The sequence below is a fragment of the Kogia breviceps genome, chromosome 1 (genome assembly GCF_026419965.1).
Source record: "Kogia breviceps isolate mKogBre1 chromosome 1, mKogBre1 haplotype 1, whole genome shotgun sequence".
Taxonomy (NCBI): Eukaryota; Metazoa; Chordata; class Mammalia; order Artiodactyla; family Physeteridae; genus Kogia; species Kogia breviceps.
In genome coordinates this window covers 103,905,804-103,928,992 of record NC_081310.1, presented here as the reverse complement: position 1 = coordinate 103,928,992, position 23,189 = coordinate 103,905,804, and the positions used below count along the sequence as shown (strand labels likewise).

The 23,189-nt window shown below is 35.6% G+C and overlaps 1 protein-coding gene across 1 annotated transcript in view; it reads left to right on the top strand.

Moving 5' to 3' along the window:
• The window catches only part of DPYD (dihydropyrimidine dehydrogenase), an 817,352-nt gene that overhangs the window by 366,379 nt on the left and 427,784 nt on the right, over window positions 1-23,189 (top strand). The window contains exon 11 of the mRNA XM_059043609.2: window positions 4,650-4,860. Within this exon, the coding sequence (XP_058899592.1) occupies window positions 4,650-4,860 (211 nt within the window). The remainder of the gene's footprint in view (window positions 1-4,649; window positions 4,861-23,189) is intronic.

The window sequence follows — 23,189 nt, the reverse complement described above, 5'->3', positions numbered from 1 at the left end:
TAGCACTCTATTTTTATTTCACTCTGCATCAACCACATATTTTCCCTGAATATGGAGGTAAAAATCAAAGCTAAGAAGTGGTTTTTTTTCCACTTTCCTCATATAGTATGAAAAGAAAGTAACAATTTGATTTACTGAACCTCAAAAATGGAACCTTATAGATGCTTTTGTCTTTTATTCCCTTGAGTTATTATTGGTGGAGAAAAAGACAAGAGATATTTGTATGTTTGCTTGATGTACCAGTTGTTCCTCATGAGAACAGGCTCCATCAAACAAATAAATAAATATGTGTGCCATGAACAGAAGTGTCCATATACCAAACTCCGAGCTGCTGATTATTAATGATCATTAACAAACATTAGGTATTAAAAGGCACTAACACTGACATCTGTGAACTAATTAACACAGAAGGCTGATTAATTTAAACAATAAAATATTAAGACCCACTGCATGAGGTTAGACCACTGGTCACTTTGGTCCATCATTTTCATATGGCAGTGGAACTGACAACTGAGGAGAAGTACTATTTGCTTTCTGATTTCAGACTCACAACATAGGATGCTCTGGTCAGGTAGCATGCCTTTTGCATGCTCTGTGTTCCTTGCTTTGGGATGGATGTTTAGTAGCTGTTGACTCCACATACTACTAATTGGTTTTCCTTTTGTTAGCTTGAATGTCCTCTGGGTTTTCATATTAGTCATTCATTTTGGTAAACAAAATGTTATTCAATGTCTACTGTGTGCCAGTCATTTTGATAGATTCACTTGATAACCTTCCATGTGGCATATCAGCTGGAGTATATCCTGATTTGCCAGGCATCCGTCTGAATGTTCATTTGTTTGTGCTCATGATTTGTTAAATATTTGAATGTCACTTCTGGACACTGGGGATAGAAAGTTAGTAAGATATTCTTTCTGTACTTAAAAGAGTTTTTTTGAAGTTTACTGTCTAACAAATAAATGTATTTAAATTCTATTTTAATTTTCTACCTTTATATCTTGAGATAATATGTTTTATGTCTCTACTATTTGCTTTATGAAGTAGTACTTCTCTGTTCTAAACTGATCCTTCCTCTGGATTCAAGGAGTCTCCATTAACTGATTTACAATATTGGGTTCATAAGTCCATCACTTGGTTCCTGTATTTCATAATTACATAGTACCTCTAAACTTACTTAGACTAGGAAGCTTGGATTTCCTCTTCCCACTGAAGGCAGCCTTTATCCAGCCAACTCCTTACCTTTAATTTGCCTTTGGCTAGATCCTTTCCTGTTCTAATTCGCCTTGTTTTGAGAGTCAGCAACTGGAACCATACAAAGTCTCATTATTTTAAATATACCACAACTTCTGCCTTTGAATACAACTGAATACCAAAGGATTTTGTTCTAGCCATATCAGGATTTTAGCTAAGCTTTGCCATCTGTTAATATACCTTTGGTTTCTCTGATCCTCAGTTTCCCTTCTGTAGGAAGGAAATAATACTTCTTCCCACAAAGTGTTTGTTGTGAGGCCAGCAAGCAGCAGAGTGCCTGAGGTTGGTTGAGAAATCTGTAAATCATGATGATATCCAGGCACTTAAAGGGTAGCTGCATACGTATTTATTATTATTATTTTTGTCTTATCAGGCAGATTTCTTAAACAGTGAAAGTAAATTCCTCTGTTGTCCACAAATAATGCAAAGGATATTTCACTTAACATATGGCTTCACTTATTTCAATTCTCATTTTCCTAATATTCCCCTATTGACTAAGATATATCTTATTATCTCAGTTCTTTTTTCAATATAATATCAATACTTTCCAAATAATTACATATGTTCATCATGTCTTTCTATCTTTCCTTTAAAAGTTTTTTTCCCCTCTTTTATGTAAAATGAAAAATCTAGGTACCTAATAGCAAAATAGCAGGAAGGAGTGTGATTTGTGTCTGCTGCCCAATAGTCTAATCTTAAATGTTTGAGAAAGTAAATAACATTGCAAGTTTCAAGAGCAGAATTTTAGAATAGTCTCTTTGGGGGCCGATGTATATACCTGCTGACTTCCATGCACTGTCAGATAGCTGCCATGAATACTAAATATTTGGTATCAACCCTGGCATATATGGAAAATTATGATATGAGCTAAGGATACATTAATATATGGTTTCTTCATGTTCATAACTCTACGTAGGTTTTAGTCAAAAGCCATGGTAAGAGTATTACTAAAGCATGTTCAAGCATAAATCATTGGTAAACTTATTTTCAATTCTTAAAATTTGCAGTGTTCAATTTTTGTTTGTAAATTAAATGCCAAATTTGGCAAAAAGTATGTGAGATTATCTACATATAATAATATATACTGTCTAAGTATTCATAGTTTGAAAGAGTAGAATTGGACAAAACAGACCCTAAATCAGTCTGAGACATGCTCCCAATATGTGTACAGCCAAGTTCAGGGTTTTATTCCTGCCCTCCACAGAAAGGAATACTATTATAAATACACATCATTTATTGATTTATTCAAACCATAAACATTTGGCATTGTTATCCAGTCAAGTTTGGCATTATCATTAAAATTTAGCATCACTTGACATTTTTGAAACACAATAACTGGTTTATATTGAGCTATAAGGCACTGCATTATGCAAATGGGACAAAAGTGATACAGAGAACATACCATTTTATGTTTTATTTATTTTGTAATTTGAGGTATTTAAGGAATATTTTGCTTTCCAGACATCACACATTTTTATTTTGTAGAAAATTAAAAAGTAGTCCAAGTTTCTTGGGCCTTTCCTTTTTTTACCTTTGTTGTTGGGCTACCTTTCTATTGGAGTCATAATCCTATTGCTAAGTGGTACTAAATAGATTGAAGAATGATTTGGGGAAAAAGTGAATTCAGAAAATGACAACTACAAATAAATTGCATTTATTTTCACCTTCTACATGTTAAGTTCTGCTTTAAGTGTTTTACATTTCTGAATTGCTTTAAACAACACCACATCCCAATTAGTTAGGTATTGTTATCCCCTTTTTATATATAAGGAACTTGAAGGTCAAAGAGATTCAGCAATTATCCCAAATAAGGAGTGGAAGTGGGTTTCAAAACTGATTCAGTTCCACTTACTTCTATTTTCCTTCTAAACCTTGAGCAGTTTGAGATCCACTGTTCTGTATACTTACAACCCACACTACCCACTTATGTAGTACTTTTGCTATTGCTAACCTCTTAATTTTATAATGCAAAGTAAAATATTGTGTGATAATAGCTTAGGCAGTCCAATTTTTAAGGCATTAAAACCAGTATTCAAAAAATATCCTAAATAAGATGTAGACTGAAATAGCTTCAGGCCAATATTTGGTAATACATTGCATTTCTCAAATTAAAAAATAATAAATTATCGTCCCTTGAAGGAGTCATTTTAGATATTTTTTCTAATTACCCCCACACTGTTATTTTAATATCCTAGATATTCTGTATATCTGTTTATAAGCTATGGCTCTATGCTTTATGTTATCTAAGAATTTTTCTTCCCCAAGAATCAATTTTGCTCCCTTATGGGCAATATTAGTCTCATGGAGAATACATAGTATAGATCAATTAAGTTCAGAGACAGCTATAATCTAAAATGACAGTAGTTCATAAAATGTCACTTCTGGACCAGCGGCAAAGCATCACCTAGGAATTTGTTAGAAATGCACATCCTCAGGACTCATCCAATCCTATAGAACTAGGCACCTTGGGGGTGGGCCTATGCAGTGTTTTAACAAGCCCTCTAAGGTGATTCTGATGCTTTGTAACGTTTGGAACCGCTAGTTATGGGTAGAGTGCTGAGAGATGTGTCCTCAACACCCTCTCAACCTCTTTAGTGGGATGTTTTTACATCTTTTGAAAAAGAATACTCAACATACTGGTTAGGATCACATTAACAAATGCCTGGATTTCCTCCAAAACAGTAAGTGGACTAAATTAATATCAACATTCTGTTTTAATAGAAATCCCTTTATGGGCACGAAAACAAACAAAAAATAGGGTGTCTAATTTTATGGCACAATAAATTATGTGAGATATGTGGAATAACTGGAAATTTGTCAAGAAGAGCATGCTTGTTTTCTGAAATTTTCGTGTACATTTTTACACAAAAAGTAAAAATAAATCTAATTTATTTGTTGGTTCTACAGAATTCCTCTAATCTATTTTCCTACCTACCATTCCAATCACTTACTTGCAGAAACTGGCTCACTCACTTTATTGACTTTTTTCCAGCTTAGAGATATACAGTCTGGTAATAATAATAAGAATTTATTTTCATATAATGCAGGATAAAAAAGAGAACTTAACTTACAGAAATGAAAGCATAAGGAGGCCAGGCTACTATAGTGAGAAACCTCACACATCACCAGCCATAGGGCATGCACAACCTAAAACTTGAGAAGTATCTTGTGATGCCATGATCTATAAAATTCCACATGACAAGTTCAGTCTAAGACTCTCCTGAGTCAGTGATTTATAAAATGTGAATAGCTGATAACTGAATCTCAGCTTTGGTGAAAGAAAAAACTTCTCGTTTATTTAAACATTATAAGCTTTAGCATGTATAATTGAATTAAAAATCAAATATTAAATAAAGAAGAAACATTTTCAAGTTTTTCTCTATTCTGTTTCATTTTAGATGGAGCTTGCGAAGGAAGAAAAATGTGAATTTTTGCCTTTCCTGTCCCCACGGAAGGTTATAGTAAAAGGAGGGAGAATTGTTGCTGTGCAGTTTGTTCGGACAGAGCAAGATGAAACTGGAAACTGGAATGAAGATGAAGATCAGATAGTCCGTCTGAAAGCCGATGTGGTCATCAGTGCCTTTGGCTCAGTTCTGAGTGATCCTAAAGGTAGAGTGCTCGGGAGCTGACATGTGTTATGCAATTGTCTGTTATTTTACTGCCATAATGGTTTCCAGCTTTCGGGGAATTGTTTTTCACTTGAACATTCATTTCCTTCTTCTAGTATGGAATGCAAGAAATCTTGATTTATAAGATGTAGAAATGGTATTTAATGTTTATAGAGAATTATTTTTAAAGTAGTGGGAATTGAAAAGAACATTAATCTTTCTTTTAAGCTTATAATCAAAATACATGTTCTACTTTGTAATAATTTTTGCCTTGTTTCCTCTATAAGAATAGCTTTTTCTTCAATTAGACCTAGAGTAAGAAAATGTGACAGATAAGTTGTAAGAGCCAATCTTCAATGATTCAAGCAAATTAGGATCTAATGAATAGTCAAAAATAGAATTCATGTTGACTACTATCTTCATGCCAAATCATCACTAGAAACATCAAAATTATCAAATTAGGAAGTTTGAACTCCTATCATTTCATTTAAATGGCATAAATGGACATACTAAGAAATAACAAAATGCTTAAAAAAAGATAATGAGAAAAGGAAATATTTTATATAGCATTCCAAATGAATAATAAGTCAATCAACTAAGACTATTTTGTGTTAAGTTTTCCCACACAGTGTTTTTGTGGGCCATTGTATAGAAAGCTTCGGTACCTCCATGCCTTCATTTTGCAAATCTTTTACCTTTTACTACACGCTGTCAAAATGACAATTAACTATTTTATTAACTAAAAGGAAAGTAAAAGAAAGATGTTTCTCTAGGTCAGAGATTCATTAAGAAAAACAGTAACCAAAAAAAAGAATCTAAACCTGACGATTCCTATAACTTCCTACTATATCCATGCTAAAATTACATTTTGTGTCTGAAATAGAAATATATATATGCTTGCAAATGTGCATATTTATGCAACAGATAAGTGAAAGTTTTAACCACTCATCAAGATATTTTATCTGCAGGACATCAAACATCTTGGTATTTGGAAACATCCAGATGTTTAATGTCATCAAGATAAATGTTTTTGAATAGCTGGATGATGGCCTGAATTTGTCACTTTTCATCTAGACGTTTATGTGATATGTAGACATAGTCACAGTGTGGTTTGTTATTTGTTGATGAGTTCAGCAAGGAAAAAAAGAACAATGTATAAATTGCATTCTATTATCTAAAAAAATCATACTGTTCTTACTGCTCTGCATGTGACCAAAAATTGAGTAAAAAGTTGAATCATATTTAACTTGCAATTCTGTTGATTATTTGCCTATCAAAAAATAATTTATCTTACCATCTAAATTTATGTCCCACAACTGACAACTCTAATATTAAGAAAAATATATCTTTTCCTAAGCAAACTTAAGTAGATGTGACTTAGAAGATCATAGAAAACAGCTTTCCAAAGCTTATGTTCCTGTGTGTGTGAAGAGTGAACGATTTAACATAGTATTTACAATATGAAGCAGAAGAAAAGAAAATTTGTTTTATTTGTGCTTAGTTGACGAAGTCATTTAAGAATTTATTTGTATATTTTATTCCAAAATTTACTTGTGTTTGTTTCTTCCAGTGCTCTACATGTGTTACCCCTTATACATTAGAGAAATCAAGGGAAAATGGTTCTTCACTTTCCTTTCTTCCCCCCTCCTGCTGACTTGAAAAACAAACTGCTTGGGAAATTTTTCCTCAAATAGAATTACTTGCTTTACGAGGGCCCTTCAATATTGACATTAATAAGAGCTACTTTCAAGTTAGAGGGGAGCTGGAAGAGCTGGAATATTAAATAGCATTCATGCTTCTACTGCTTTCTAAACATATTCAATATTATTTTTTGAATGGAAAGCATTTAACAAATAGTAGAGAGAATCATTATTTGTTAGAAGTTGATCAAGAAGATCTTATCTAAATGGTATTTAAAATCTTAAAATAATAGTTTCAAAGAAAACTTTCATGTGCACATGTATCAGGTATAGTGAAAATCAGTTTATAGGAAGCAAGTTGTCCATTTGGGTAAGAAGAGAAGATATTCATGTCTTCCTCTTCTACCCTGAATTTTATCCCATCTTGATACCCATGTGATGTGATTTATGTCTGGTACCTTTGTGATTATTACATATGTGGTATGATATATTTTAATATATTTACTTATAATCTCTTTCCTTAAACATCAACCTGCTTTTCTACCCTTCTTCTTCCGTCCTTCCCAACCTCACTTTGCACAGGCTCCAGTGAACTTCATGCCAAACTCAGTGACATCTTTTCAGTCCATATTCTATTTTCTGCATTTGACAGTGTTAAATATTTCTTTCTGTTTGAAAAACTCTCTTCCGAGTCACTTAACCTTTCTGAGCCTCAGCTTTCTTCCTCTATAAAAAAATAATGATAATAATATATACTCTTCCTACCTCTCAGGACTGTTGTCAGAATTAAAATGAAATAATGGGAAAGTGCTTTGGAAATGAAACTGTAACACATTATTATTGTTTATGACACTCCATTTTCTTTCTTTTTTAAAAAAAAATTATGTATTTTATTTAATTATTTTTGGCTGTGTTGGGTCTTCGTTGCTGCAAATCGGCTTTCTATAGTTGCAGTGAGCGGGGGCTACTCTTCATTGCAGCGCTCGGGCTTCTCATTGCGGTGGCTTCTCTTGTTGCAGAGCGCAGGCTCTAGCCTCATGGGCTTCAGTAGTTGCAGCACATGGGCTCGGTGGTTGTGGCTTGCAGGCTTAGTTGCTCCACGGCATGTGGGATCTTCGTGGAACAGGGCTCGAACCCACGTCCCTGCATTGGCAGGCGGATTCTTAACCACTGTGCCACCAGGGAAGTCCAACACTCCATTTTCTTGCTTTTTCTTTTAACTATTCCTTTCCTACTGTCACTGACTGCTTTTCTTACTCTACCTTTCCAAAGTTCAGACTTTGCCCATTTCTCTTCTTAATATATTTATTCCTTCACTGAACTGATTCATTCATTCATTTATTCATATAAGCATTAATTCCTGTAAGAAATATTTAATGAACAACTTCTATGTGCCAAGTCATAGCTAGATTACAATAGGCACTATTACACTTCTGTGTAAAATGACTCTGCCGTCTCTTTCTCCAGTCTCTATGTCTCAGAAGACATTTCATCATATATTTATGCTCATGCATGTAACAATGATTTAGTGAGTTTCTAGTGAATGCCAGGTACCAAATTGTATTCTGGAGAGTACAAAGATGAATGAGGCATTCCTTATACTTAAAAACCTCACAAACTGGTGTTGGAGGCAGACCTGAAAACAAATAGTTGTTTTATCAAGTTAAGAATACATTTACAGAGATATGCCCAAGGTAAGGAAGGATCACCTCATCAGGTTTCCTTAAGGCAGATTTCTTCTCAAGTTCGCTACCATACCATAGTTCGCCTATCACTAAAGTCCAAAAATGATATCCCAGATTCAGATATCTAATTCCAGTTTTACTTTTCATTAAATTCAACAATTTTACCCTGCACAATAGGATGAAGTGCCTACTCCTTAGTACTTGAGAACTTCAGCAAATGATTTTATGTATACTACATGCCTGACTTTTAGTTCCACTGTTCCCTGTTGAACTGTTCCTCCCAGTATCTGATACAGGGTGGATTCCAAAGCAGTTAATTTAGAAAGTCCTTGGTGAATGGATTATGTAAATATATGCTGAAGAATTCAAGGAATGAAATAAACTTGACAGAGTACATATAAAGTACAGTGATAATTTATACTCAGCATTGTCTGGTTACAATAATATTTTAAATGAAAATAGTAGTGGGGGCTTCCCTGGTGGTGCAGTGGTTGGGAGTCCGCCTGCCGATGCGGGGGACACGGGTTCGTGCCCCGGTCTGGGAGGATCCCACATGCCGCGGAGCGGCTGGGCCCGTGAGCCACGGCCGCTGAGCCTGCGCATCGGAGCCTGTGCTTCGCAGCGGGAGAGGCCACAACAGTGAGAGGCCCGTGTACTGCAAAAAAAAAAAAAAAAGTAGTGAAATGAATTTGTAGTGTCTCAATTATATCAATAATAGGTATTTGTAAAGGTAAACTAAGTTGGGAATTTGCAGAAAATTAAATTTTTAATCCCATTTTTTTCTGATATACTGCATCACTTTTGCAAGTCCCTTAATTTGTGTGTTTTGCAAAGGAGAATATAAAATGACTTTTTTTAGTATTAAGCACCTAATATATCTGTAATAAATATTTCATGTCAGGAAAATAGTAAGTGCCTCAACAGCTTAAAGAAAAGATAAGTCAAGTTTATAAAACAAATTTGTATAATATCCTTGGATTACAGTTTCTAATTATTTCATTGTTCGTAAGGCTTGTAACAATTATAAGTAATAATCACTATTTTATTTAATTCTATTTTATTTCTCTTTTTTTTGGATTGTAGCAGTAAGTGGGAAGTAAGAACAAAAGACTCTGTATTCCACATCCCTGTGCATGGAATATATGTGTGCTTATTATGAGCACAATTTAATTGACTCTTTCATTAAGTACCGTCCAAATTCTAGAGGCATTGTGGTGTCCAATTTCTAATTTGATTGGTATGATAAAGTCTTAGCTTTATTTAATATATTTCCTATGAAAAACTGAGAGTGGTTCCACATTTTCAAAATTCTCATCCATTTTCTCTAAGTATGTAAGATTCCAAATCACCTCAAATTTGGATTTTAGTATTGAAGACTGATTTTAAAGGCTGTCAGTAAATTAAGCACAAGCTACCTTTAACTGGCATTTCTACTCCACAAATATTGCCCTTCACTGGAAATTTTAAAACATTTATTTATTTATTTTAAAAGTATGTATTTCATAATATAGGAAGTCTCCTCATCTATTAAACACCAACATCAGTGTTTATGGAATTGAATTTTCCCTCTTTTTGTTTGTTTGGACAATGTCAAGTTTAAGAGACTTTTTCCTTATTTTATTCCCTTCTCTTTCTGCTTTGAACCAAACTGCCAGTTGTGAAAGCGTGCATATCTTCGCTGTTGGTTTGGAATTGATAAGGAGAATGCGTTACCATTTTCACTGACCTCACAGTTTCATTTTTCCAATGGAGGTGATAACAGTCGCCTTGTCCTCCCAGTCCTAGGAGATCTAGTTGACTTAGTTTTATGTGTGTTTGACTATGCTTTCAGACAACTGCAGGAAGGCACTTTAGCCTATGCCATGACCTCTGTGCCTCTTTCATACACTACACCACGTCATCCTCTCATTCTTTTGAAATGTCCACTTTGAAAAGAGCTATGTGTTTTCATCTTCCAAGAACCTATTATAATTTAACTTCCAATTAGATTGTAAACCCCAAAAAGGCATAGACTGTATCTTTATAGTAAGTTGTAGTCCCAATAGTGGCCAACATATTATTGTACCCATAATAGTTGCACAGTATATATTTGTGCATTTGACTTTACTTGATTCATGTTAAGATATTAATTTTATTACACCTAGTTGTTATTTTTTCCTGTTGTGCGGTCAGTTTGGTTTACTTTTCTTAGAAAGCATAAATGTTAGACAAGTAGTTCTGTTTTTCTGTTGCTATCGATTTTTTTCCCTGCTTTGGCATAAATTGTTGCACTCTTTATAATCCAATAAATATGACACTAATTAGAGTCCGTCTGGTAGAGCAGCTTAGAGCAGGGGCTCTGGAGCCAGGATACCCAGCTGGAAATCTGGCTCCCTTAGTCTCTTCATACTTCATGGTCTTGTGGTCTTGATCTTTTAAGAGGGAAGATTATAGCATCTACCTTCTAGAGTTATTTTGAGAATAAGTAAATTAATAATATATGTAAAGCACTTAGATATATGTCTAGCACATAGTGAGCATCTCTTACATTTTGGATATTATGCTTGTGTAACAAAATCATATTTTAATAATTAAATTGAGTTATATTACACCCTTATGACATTATGAATGTTGTCTAGGAATAAAAACATTTGAAAATTAGGACTTCATTTGGGGCCCTGCAGGTTTTGTCCACATGTCTTTATAAAATAAGTGAAGCAGATGCTCTTACAATTTATGATTTTTTAAATGAGAAAATGTTTCCTATATTTGGTTATTTTTATTTACAGAAAAAACATTACACAGCTTGTAACTGTATCATATGTTTTAAAAATGTGTTATTATCAATTCTGATGATTCTCATACCACTGAGGAATTTTCATTCAACTAACTTTTAGTAGTTAGAAAACTCCATTTTGGGTTTTCATAAATCAATTATATAAAGAGCAGAGGATGTTTTTAATATCTTTGTTTTTTTTCCTCTTAAACATGGTAAAACTGGGCCAAATTTTTGGTTTGCTCACTTTTATCTTAAAATGGAAAGAGAAGCACTTTAGAGGATACTAAGTTTAATCTCTTAAGCATTTGAAAATTACGGTATGAGATAACTAAGATTAAAAACCTTTGTTTAGGGCTTCCCTGGTGGCGCAGTGGTTGAGAGTAGCCTGCCGATGCAGGGGACATGGGTTCGTGCCCCAGTCCGGGAAGATCCCACATGCCACGGAGCGACTGGGCCCGTTAGCCATGGCCGCTGAGCCTGCGCGTCCGGAGCCTGTGCTCCGCAACGGGAGAGGGCACAACAGTGAGAGGCCCGCATACCGCAAACAAAACAAAACCTTTGTTTTTGGAAGGAAAGATAGGATGAATGGTGTGTAAAACTGACTCAGGATAATGCTGCACAGCACTGCTCAGGAGAGCAAATCACAAGGTGACTGAATTCTCTGGGCATAGCAGGGAGTGCATGGCTTTTCTTCTAGGAAAGTAGTTTATACACTTCACCCAGTGCCTACATTTTCTTCCTCCTCATCTTACTAGAGACAAGGAAACACGAAGCCCAGTTCTTTCTGAAGATTTAAGGAAACCCTCAGAAAGCAACTTCCTTCATAGCATTAGTTGCAATTGGTTGCATAAGGGAGTGAGATTTTTTTTTGGGGGGGACGGGGACGGTGGTGGAGAGGCTTTAAAATTGCTTACCAGTTCCCTCAGAAAATTATTTCAAAACCTCATGGGGTAAATAAAAGGTTCTGTCAGTACTAGCTTCAAGTGTAGTTTGATTCACTTGCCTCCTACCCTGAGAAAAGATGCAGTCCATGGGTTAGTTTGCCTTGTTCTGGCCTAAGCCAGAGCTAGAAATTGCTAGGTAGGCAAGAAATGGTGTGCATGAGACTGTGACAATGCAGATATTCAGGAATTTTTCGAATGGACCCATTTTCCTCAATTATTTTAGGTGTTGGGAAAAACCTAGAAAAGATGTTTTAAGCTGAGCACTAGATGAGTCAAGTGCCCAATAGTAATAGTTACCTGTGCTTGAAAAGACATGGCATCAGTATGTTTGATATATTTTTTTCCTTATTAAAATGTTACTTATATGCTACTTCTCTAATGGAAGTGGAAACACTGAGGCATTTTAATAACCCTTTTTTTTTGACCAATATGTTTCATTTTTCAAACAATAAAGTATGTCCTTCAGAAGCCACTCATGGCACTTAGATTCAGCAAACTTTTCTTTGAACAATTGTCCACTCTTTGAGGCCTTCAGCTTTCATCATTCCTCTTCTGCCTTACCAAAAATAAAGAGGAAGGGGAAGGAATGAAGTACCAAGTTGAAAATGTGTCATAATTGGTCAGATTATCCCTGTTGCATGCATTTTTATAAACAGAAATGTTTACAATATAGTTTCAAAGAACAGGTTAAGGAATACTGCACTTTATTGATACATCGGAGAACTTTTTAACTAATGGCACAAATGTTAGTGGGAGGGCCTCACTAATGATTAATACAACTAAGAATGGATGAGAAAGAACTGAAAAATAAAGTTGTCAGTCCAATGTAACTTATGGATATGTTACAATGCAGTAACTTGCGTTGAAGTTTTCCTTACATACATTTCCAAATGTGCTGGAAGGGATTTAAGAGATAATGTATTCTAGACTCCTAATTTCACAGATTTATTTTTTAGCTAATGACTTCTGATGGCCTGATATTCCAGGCCCTGGGCTGTATTCTGGGGATAAAGTGTGGAAAAGGTGAATGCAAACTTTGCCTCCAGGAATGCAGTTTAATAAATTGTGCTGGGAGAAGTTTAGAGTCCTAGGGAAGCGCAAAACATAGTCTGAAGGTTCAGAGAAACTTCCTAGAGGAAGTGGGTTGTAAATTGAAGGCTGAGTGATGTGTAGGAGTTTCCAGGTGGAATGGGGGTGGAAGGGAGGGAGCCACGGGGAGATTATGCAACTTGCTCAACACCATACTGTTAGATTAAGTAGTCATTTTACAGTCATTTTTAAAAGCTGTATTAAAAAAACCAGCATGTCTTTAGAAAGTTGTCATCAGCCTACTTATTTCATGCATGTTCTCATCTTTATAAATGAAGGTCTGAATTTTTCATTTTTATTTCTAAAATTGAACTTTTAATTTTATGATTTTTACTATTCATTCTCTCATAATTTTTCATGCAATGAACATTTTATAATATCCAAATATGTTATAGTCCCTGTCCAGGCACTAAGAATACAAGCATGAATAAAAGAGAGTCTTTGCCTCCCAGGGATTCATAGGCTAATGAGAGAAACAGGCATGTAAATACATAAATTGTAGCATAATGTGCTAATTTGAGATGATATTTGGACTGGGTTTTAGGGCTTGAGTAGGAGTTTCTCTGTTAGAGGAAATATTCATACAAAAAGTACAAGCTGATGAATGGCCTCAGGTGACCAGACAATAGTGAGAAAGTCTGTTTAGCTGGAGCAGATGCTGTATGGTAAGATAAGGTGGAAAGTGGGTAGGGGTAAGATGGCAGGAAATTTGGCTACAAATTTATGTGGAGTTAAGAGACTTATATGCTAAGCCAGGGGTTTTGAATTTTATCCTATAGACACCCGGATGACAAATGAGGAGGTTTAAATATGGGAGAGACGTTTATGTTAATGAGGTAATTCTGGTAGGTCATGGATCTTCCTTCTCTCTGCTTGGGTTTGCAGCATTTGTAATATTCTTCAAATAGTTGGGGGTTATAAACCATGAAGTCACCTTTGAGGTGGTTCATATCAGAAGACAATTGTGTTTCCTAGTATTGGATGCCTGAAATAAGCAAAGTTACTCACCAGTCACAGGTAAGATCCAACAATTGTGGTTCCCCTGTTGGGAAATTGCAGCAGTAAGATTTTCAGTGTTCAGGGAGGGAGACAACCTGTGCTCAACTGGGCAGCTGTCAAGCTATAGGCTTGACGAGCATGTGTCATGCATGCCTAATTTCTTCTTCCAGATCCACTAATTATAATTACTGAATTCAGCTTTTCTAAGAGAGGTGAGTAAGATACAGAGAGGCACCACGAGTATTATACCAATAATTGTTTCCCCACATGGAAGGAAGCATCAGGAGTGTGGAATAAGCATGTTGCTCCAAGGTAGCCTGGGATTAAGACAGAACAGTATCGATGAAACCAGTTAAAAGACTGTTGTTGTCAGTTTGCGTGGCTACTAATTAAGGCCCGGATTAAGTTAAAGGACATAAAACTGCAGAAGAACGTTCAGAATCCAGACATATTTTTTACGTAGACAGTCAGGGTTTGGTCATCTGATAAAGGGGTGGAATATGGAGTATCTAGCCTGAGAATCTGATCAGATGTCCCTAATGCCTCCAGAACTCACAAATGCAGCAGACAGAACAGGTCTGAGTGCAATGGTGATGTGTGTCATTTGGATTTGCTAATCCATTCAACAACTGGAAATAGGACCAGAACTAAGAACATTCTGATTGAAAAGAGACATTAGGAATCATTATCTGTCATTTGTCTGTCTTTTCACTGTCATAACCTAGTGCCCAGAACAGTGGTTATTCATTGATTGAATTAATGAATAAAAGCTGTTATAACTTGTACTTTAAATAACAACTTCTTAAAAGTATGATGAAAGAGGACATGTGGTATTTGGAAATCCAGAAGGATCTCACCTACCATATTATGAAGACGAAAAAAAAAAATCAGCTTTTGTTATTGCTGCTTTGTATGTGGTAAATATCTTTGGAGGACATGACATGAAGACAGTTTTAATCCATGGTTCTGTACCTTCCCTCTTTCACTAATGCATTTGGTTCCTGATGCTACCGTCATAATGCCTGAGTAATAAAAGATTGATCTATCCTTTGTATCATTGGCCCAGTGATGAGAATGAATCCCTTTTCAGTCTTCCCTGTACATTGTCTGGCTTTTAACTGTATTTTAGGCAAGAAGCATTCTCAGGAAACCAATAGTAAAACTGTACATATTTTTTAAAAATTGTCCTAATTATCAGATATTTTTCTGGCTGAAAGATTTATTGTCTTTCTATTATAGAATACACTGTGCAGAGTGAGGATAAAGTGGTAGGATTTAAAGCAAGCACTGGCATTTCTGCAGAGTAACCATCCAAAATAATGGAATCTTTGCACAGTTTTTCTTTGGAATTATTTTAAAGGGGTGAAGGCGATGAGGAGGGAGGTCAAACTGATAACAGTGTTGAAAATAATTTGGACTCAACATCACATCACTTACAACTGCCTTAGACATCCATTTGAAGCACAACATGATATTTCTGTAATTATTTTACTTCCCTCTAATAACTGCATAGGAATAGGTTTGTTTCCCCAGTGAATAGCCCTGTTCAGAGCCTTCCCTTATCTTTGTTTTCCAGGTTTCACTAGTGGTTGATATCATATGCATTCTTACAGGGAGACAGTGGATAAATCAGTACTTTTCCATCAAATCAAAGATTACATACAAGAAGTAGAGCAGTGGCATGTAACAAGTTTTGCTGGGGAAAGAAGGTAGAAAATGGACAAAATAACATAATTGTTTCAGAGTACAGAAATCTTAAAACGTAGGAAAATGTTATTCAACATAGAGTGAGTGTAATACATGTCCAGAGCTTTGTTTACCATAGCCTATTATATTTGTCTTTTAAATACTAGTTAGCTTATGGTATACTAAAGGTTTATTCTGAAAGCAAATATTCTTGTGAAGTGTTAAACTACAGTAAGCTGCTGCTGTGAGATGTGAAATCAAGATGTGAAATTATAAATTTAGTAATGATGTAGGTTGTATACTATTGTTCTTAGTAATATGTATTTGGTATTACAGATTATTTTTGTTAATTACTTTGCATTTGTATTCTTGGCACACATCACAAAAATAACAATATACCTATTTAAAATAGTCTTTGGTTAAATTAGATATTGACCTACATACATGTAAGTTGTAATTTCATCAGTTGGAAAATTACATTGAATCATATTTAATAGATAGCCCCCCAGTATGGAAGCTACACAGTTCAAATGTAATATGCACATGTAATTTATTAGGTGTCCCGAACGTGCTGGCATTGCTGGAGGAGAAAACCAGCACGCACTTGAACATACGTTCAGAGGTCTCGCCTAAGCTTTATATGTTCTAATGCTATCCAGTGCCAACCTTTTTTCCATGCTAGCCATTCTTATAATATTTTGTAATTATGAAGCTTTTAAAATGTTTTCAAAGGACTTTCACTTACACAACTATTTTTTCCATACATTGCATGGAAGAGTGTCAAGCATATTATTTTCAGTGAACATCCAGTGATTTTCCAAGACCTCTGAAAAGCGTATTGACAATTCACTTTATTTAACATGGCCCAGTGTTTTTCCTGTATTTGCACACTGCTGCCAAATGAGCTACTACATCACCAGTATCATTGTATTACTCTCATAGTTTAGAATCTAAAATTATTCTCCCCTCATGGTGGGATTGAAACCAAATGCTTCAATTTAATTTTAGCACCCTTCTAATCTGCCCTCCTGCATACTTGTGGGACCTTATTTCCCCTTCTTTCATTCTATGTTTATTGAGTTTACAAGATTCTGGGTTAGGTTCTCCTGAGTTCACACACACAAAAAAATACATTGTCCCTGTCTACAGGAGCTTGCAGTCTAATAGAGAGGGCAAAATGCAAAATGCCATTAGGTGGACTCAAGGAGAAATAGATAAACTGCTAGCATAACACACAGGGTGGAGAGATGACTTCCAGTTGTAAGCATCAAAGAAGTTTTTATGGAGGCAGTGGTATTGGTAATAGAGATGAAGACTGGACAGGAATTAAGAGACTAGAGACGGGAAAGCACATTTCATCACAGTGAACAGGCTAGATACATACAAGGGGTAATTCCTTTGACTAGATCATAATGCACACAATAAGAAATAGTAAAGCTGGAGAAATGTATCATTGCTAATTCACAAAATGTTTTAGTGTTAGGCTAAAGTATCTGAATTTTATTCTAAAGTTGGTGGGTACCTGAAATCTAAAGGACCATGTCAATAAAATATGTTCCGCTCACACACAGAGGGAAACATATAATTAATTTTGTTCTCCTTTTTGGTTCCTGCTTTTCTCCTGTTTCAACCTATACACCTTATATACTCTAAATTATGTTGCCAGTAGAACTGCAGGGTAATTTATTCATATTTTAACCCAAAGTATCCAGCACAGTCTCAATGGTTCACTGAATGAATGGATAAATGGATGAATGAAGAGATGGATAAATGTTAAGATGAATAGAATGAAATGATTGCTTTATTCTAAATACTGCTACAGAAAATTCACAGTAAAGACCAAAGCATATGAAAGCAATGTTTATGTAAAGTATCACACGAAGACCAGCAAGTCCTCCTTCTGTTGAGGGAATGGTCAGATGCTTGATACTTCCACTTGCATTGAAAATAGTAGCTTCGTCACTGGTCACCCTGCATTTCCTCTTGCTTCCTTATAATCCGACCAGAATCAGCTTTATAAACAGGAATTACATCATTTCATTCCCGTGTTCCAAACCCTCCAGTGGTTTCCTACTTTATTTAGAATAAAATTCTTCCCACAGTTTATTGAAGCCCTCCTTGATCAGGCCTCTGCCTATCTCTAGCCCCCCTCTCCTCTGCTCTTGCTTGCTTTCTTCCACGCACATAAAGCCTCCCTTCTACTCTTCAAGTGCATCAACTTCAGCTCCTCTGTAACAGTACCTTCTGCCTGGAATGATCTGCCTCAAGGTCTTCACATGCTGTCTCATTCTTATCCTTTGTTTTAGCTCAGATGTCATCTCATCAAAGAGCCCCCTGTGCCCCTCCGTCCCCACCTTGATCTTCCATTTCTCAGCCCCCTCACCTCATAACACTCTCATTGATATATCTCTCTTCATAGCCGTTTTCACTATCATATAGTTCACTTACTTGTTTACCTTTTATTTTTTATCTTCTGCCAACTGAAATGTACATCCCACAAGGGCAGTTCCCTTATCTGTGGTTTACTACAGTGCCTACAGCTGGGTTTAGTACACAGCAGACAATATTTGCTAATTGAATGAACCAATGCAAGCTAGTGCTGTATTTTTTTCCTATGCAATCATTATTTGAGTCCCAAAGAACATCCTGTATGCAGTGCCTTGCTGTCTGTGCCAGGTCCTTTCTCCTTAACCCCTTTTATTCTGCCTTTTGCCTTCATCATTTACCTGCACATGTCATTTTTTACTGCTCATTGAACTCCAGATCCCCAAATCTGGTTACCTACCTTACATTTCTCTTGTATCTGACATTTCTTGAAATGATCACTTCGTGGCTATATGGCTCAGAAACATCTTGATTCTCATGAAACTCTGATGATTCCTCTTCTGGCTTTAGTTCAGGTTGTGATTGCTGCCACTTTAAAAAATAAATGGTTCATTCTATTTTTACCCAGGTTTGTGTTCTTTCTCTAGAATTTCATCCATCATATGACTGTATCTAATCCCAAGGTGTAGGGCCCTCTACTAAGGTCTAGGTGTTTATCTCCAAATGCCTCTGAAGGTATTCCCAGTTGGTAAAGCTGTGGTGGATTTGTAGTTAGGTTCAAATCCTGAGAATGTGATCTGTGTAACTTATCTCAGTCTCAGTTTCCTCAGCTATAAAATTAAAATAATACCTATTCTGTGAAGATCCAGAGAGATAACATATACATTGCCTCGTCCAAAACCAACCACATGTTCCTGGGGCACTCGATAAATGTTTGTCTTTATTATCATCATGAATTCTATTGAATATAGCCTTTGTCAATACCAAAGATAGTTCTTGACTGCATGGTAATACAACCAGTACTCTATATAAAGAAGCTATATTTTTGAATCATGCATTTACTTATGTGCTAAAATTGTTTAAAATAAATTCTACTGTATGTTTTAAGTTTGCACTGAAGTATGCCTACAGCCGATTGACAAGGAAAAAGAAGTCATAAGATGGATATCAAAAAGTAACATTAATGAGCTGCTAAAGCTAAAATTATAGGAACTTATGAAATTGGTTAAACATAAAAACCATTAAACTGTTTACTGAAGCTTCACAGATATACTGCAGCTAATGAGCATTTCTGCTATTTAAATAAGCCCAAATTGAACACACATTACATGGATACATAATTAGTCATGGCAGTCAAACACACATAGACTTAACTTTTAAAGCTCTATTTAGGGAATCTTTTCCATTTGATTTATTTTGTTAATTAAAATATTTTTCAGTATTCACTTATATTTTAATAATATTGTTTTCACAAGTAGTGTAATTTACTTCTGGCTTTCTATTTGTTTTTATTTATGCTTTAAATGCAGCAAATGAGGATTTTATATTAAACATTTTTTAACCCCTTTCTGTAATTATTTATATCACTTGATGGTATCATCCAGCATTTTAAAAAGTTCTTTCACTGAGAAGTATACATAAAATATTTCAGTAGGCTTTCCACTTTTTTCACTGTCTCCTAATTATCAAGAGGTATTAGGCACCCAAATGTGCATAGAATTATGATGATTATGGTCCAAATCAGATTAAAGGATGATCTATTCCTTCAAGGAGTTTGTAGTCTTAAGTAGATGGTATCATTGAATATAAATAAGCAAATCAAAGTGCAGCATTTGGGAATCCAACTGAGAATTTGAAAACAATCCCCATATATTTTCCTCAAGGACACTGACCTCCTTGAGGAGATCTCTTCCAGAGAAAATGAAATCAAATCTTCAAGGAGTTTAGTGTTCTAAATAGATGGAATTATTGCAGAGAAATAAGCAAATCAAGGTGAAGTGCTTAGACAATTTTAATTCTGAATTGATTAGTTGGTCGGTTTAGGAAATGAGAATGAGACTCCCTATAGAATACAAGTAAAACAAAAGGAGTTGCTACAGGCTATTATTGACATCCATCTTTTGTATTTAACTTGGGGAGCCTAAGCTTGTCTTGGGCATGGAGGGAAAGAAAATTAAATCTGTACTTTTACACTGCATGAATTCTACAAGCATATCCAAACTGAGCATTATTTAACCATAGCAGTAGGAAAGTCAAATAGTTAAATCAATCAAAAGAAATTAGCCAAGTGCCTATTCTTCTCTAATCAGTGTGTTTGTCACTGTAGAGACTTTCTTTAGAAGCTTCGGGAAGCTTTTGGAAAATACTTGGGTTTCTTCTCTACAATGAGCTGATTCTCTAATTGTGGAAATAAGACCTACAAGAAAGATAATTGCTGCCCCTCCAACCCTAATCTGCTTAATTTTAATGATTCCATGGTTCCCAATAGTGAAACTTTAAGAGACTGTTTTTGGCCTATTCCTGGCTTTTTCTTTCCCTCACACCAAGGGTCAGTGGCAAGGAGAGCTTTGCACTGAGAAATAACTGGATTCATATACTGGCTTTACCACCTCTTGGCTGTATTTAGGATGCTAATACCTACCTTAAAGAGTTGTGCTGTGGTCTAAATGAGACTACTATATGGAAATATTCAGCATCATGTCTGCCTCACACAAGGGATCAGTGAATGCTGATTGCTTTCCTTAACATTCTTCATTAGGTGAGGATGATGTAAATGAGACGTAAGAAGTAACTAGTGTAGAATTTCCTTTGGTTGAATTGTTAGAACATGGTAACTGACTGCATGTTGAGATAAGTGGAGAGAAAAGATTCAAAGATTATGCCAAGACTAAGATCTATTTCTAGGTTTTTTTGAGAAGGAGGAACAGGAAAAAGCAGCAGTGAAGGTTAAAGAATGATCATGGAGGCAAATGGAAAAGCAGAAAGTATGGTGTCCTTGAAGCCAAGATAAGGGACTTTTATGAGGAGGAAGTGGTCATCTGTTGAATGCTACTGAGAAATCAAGGAAGACAGTGCCACACGTAGGGTGAGACAGTTGAGGCACCGACCTACCCTTGCACGATCTTGAGCCTAAGGACCTTCTTAAACCTCGTTCTCTGGGTGTCTCACCCCACCCCACCCTAGTTCCTGAAGTGAGGTGATGACAGGAAGGGTCACTGGATGTGGCAATCTGGATCATCTTAGTTATAAGAGTTTCAGTGAAGCTTTGGTGGTCACAATGAGTAGGAGACGTGAAAAAGCAAGCTTACTAATAATTGTGAAATGTGAAAATCCCAGAGGAAGCTTGTGAACTAGGTTTTACATGTGACAATTTAAAAGGGACAGTAGAGCATCCACACTGGAATCTCTAACAGGCAGCTAGAAGTGTCAGAATAAAAAAGCAGAAGGGGAGTGTTTGAGGTCATTTCCAGAGAGATGAAGTTAAAAGCACAAGACAACTATAATTTCTGACACAGAAAAGTGTAGTAGACAATATTTGAGAACTGGGAAGAGGATGATGACAAGATGAGGAGGAGCCAGATAGAGGCTAAGGACAGTTTAAAAAGAAGGAGAGTCTGGATAGAGTAGCATTCCGCAAATCAGAGAAGGAGATCAAAATTACCGTGATTCGTCTATGGGATGCTATAGAAAGGCAAAAAGGAGGAGAACTGAAGTCACGGAATTTGGTGACCATAGAGACCATATTTTCATAAGAGGGATACACTGGAAGGAATAAGTGTGTGGTAAAAAATGTAGGTAGTGTAAATTACTCCAGAAATTAGATAAAGGAAGATGTAAGAATGGCAGTGAGAAGAGAGAACCAGGTTAAGACCAGTTTTTCAACATAGGAGATGAGAGAGGAGAATATAAGAAAGACAGTAGTCTAAAAAGAATCAGAGGTACTTGAGGTTCTGTGGGAGCAGGAAGGTACAGTATCAAGGTTGACTTTTGAGGAAAAGAAAATGATTAATTGTCATTGTCCGCTCCATTGTGTTTGGGAATGGACAGCATATTGATTCGAATACTCAGAGGCAGAAGGGAGGTGTGAGAACAAAGCTCGTGCCAACCAGACTTGATATTCTTAGTTGAAGGCATTCTGTGGTTCTGTCCCCTCCTTACCCCAGGTTATTCTATTTGAACACAGCTCTGATATCCTGGCCCTGTAATTAGAATTTATTTGCTCTTGCTGAGATTTTTGCTTTCAGCTCTGATTTACTGAGATTATTGCCTCAGCTCTCCTTTTTGTTTCATTGTGCTTTGGTCCTGTTGGCTAATACATTATGTAAAATTAAACAACAAGCACATTGATGAATTCATCTGTTTTCAAGATATCATTTTATTATAAATGTTGAAATTTTTTATCCCCCCCATTGTTTTATAGCATCTCAAACTCTCCAAAGAATACTAATAATCGTTCTTCATTATGATTTCTGTTGTATTGTTTTATTGTTTATGGAGAATTAATTTATATTTATGTACTAAAATATCACATTCTTGACATCTTTTTATAAATACTGAGAAATATACTTGTCATATGCTTGTGGGTTTCTCTTCTACATATATGACAGCACAGCTACATCAGTTTAATTGACCTTGGCAATCTGCATCTGCCAGTGATGTGTCCCTGAGGGACGGTTTCTGCAATTTTAAGCTGTGGCTTATTGAAGAACTTGTGTGTCACAATACAATTAAGTCTATATAAAAAAATCATCTCATGCATAACATTAAGTTGACTAAAAGTTCCTATTTCAAAACCATTTCTTGTTTTAAAGCTACCTCAGAGTGTCTTTGTTTTTTAAATAAGCTCATTCGAACATAGTAGTGATTAAAGCAGAAAATTAACATAAATCTTGAATGTTTGGTATGAATTAAGGATGTTTTCATTCCTTTTAAAGACTGCATAAAATTCCAGGCACCATAACATTTAACACATTTCTATCCTATTTGCAGAATAATATAGACTGTGAATAAGCACGTTTTGGGATTCTTTTTCAAGTTCTTTTTCTGTTCATCTATGGAACTACCAGGACATATGCTGCAGTCTCCAGCAAGATGCAATCTCATGGAAATCTGTGGGGAAACTGTGTGTGATCATAACAGAAAATCCATCTTTCCCCACCCCCATTATTTTATAAACAAGAAAGAAAATAATACAATCCTTCTAT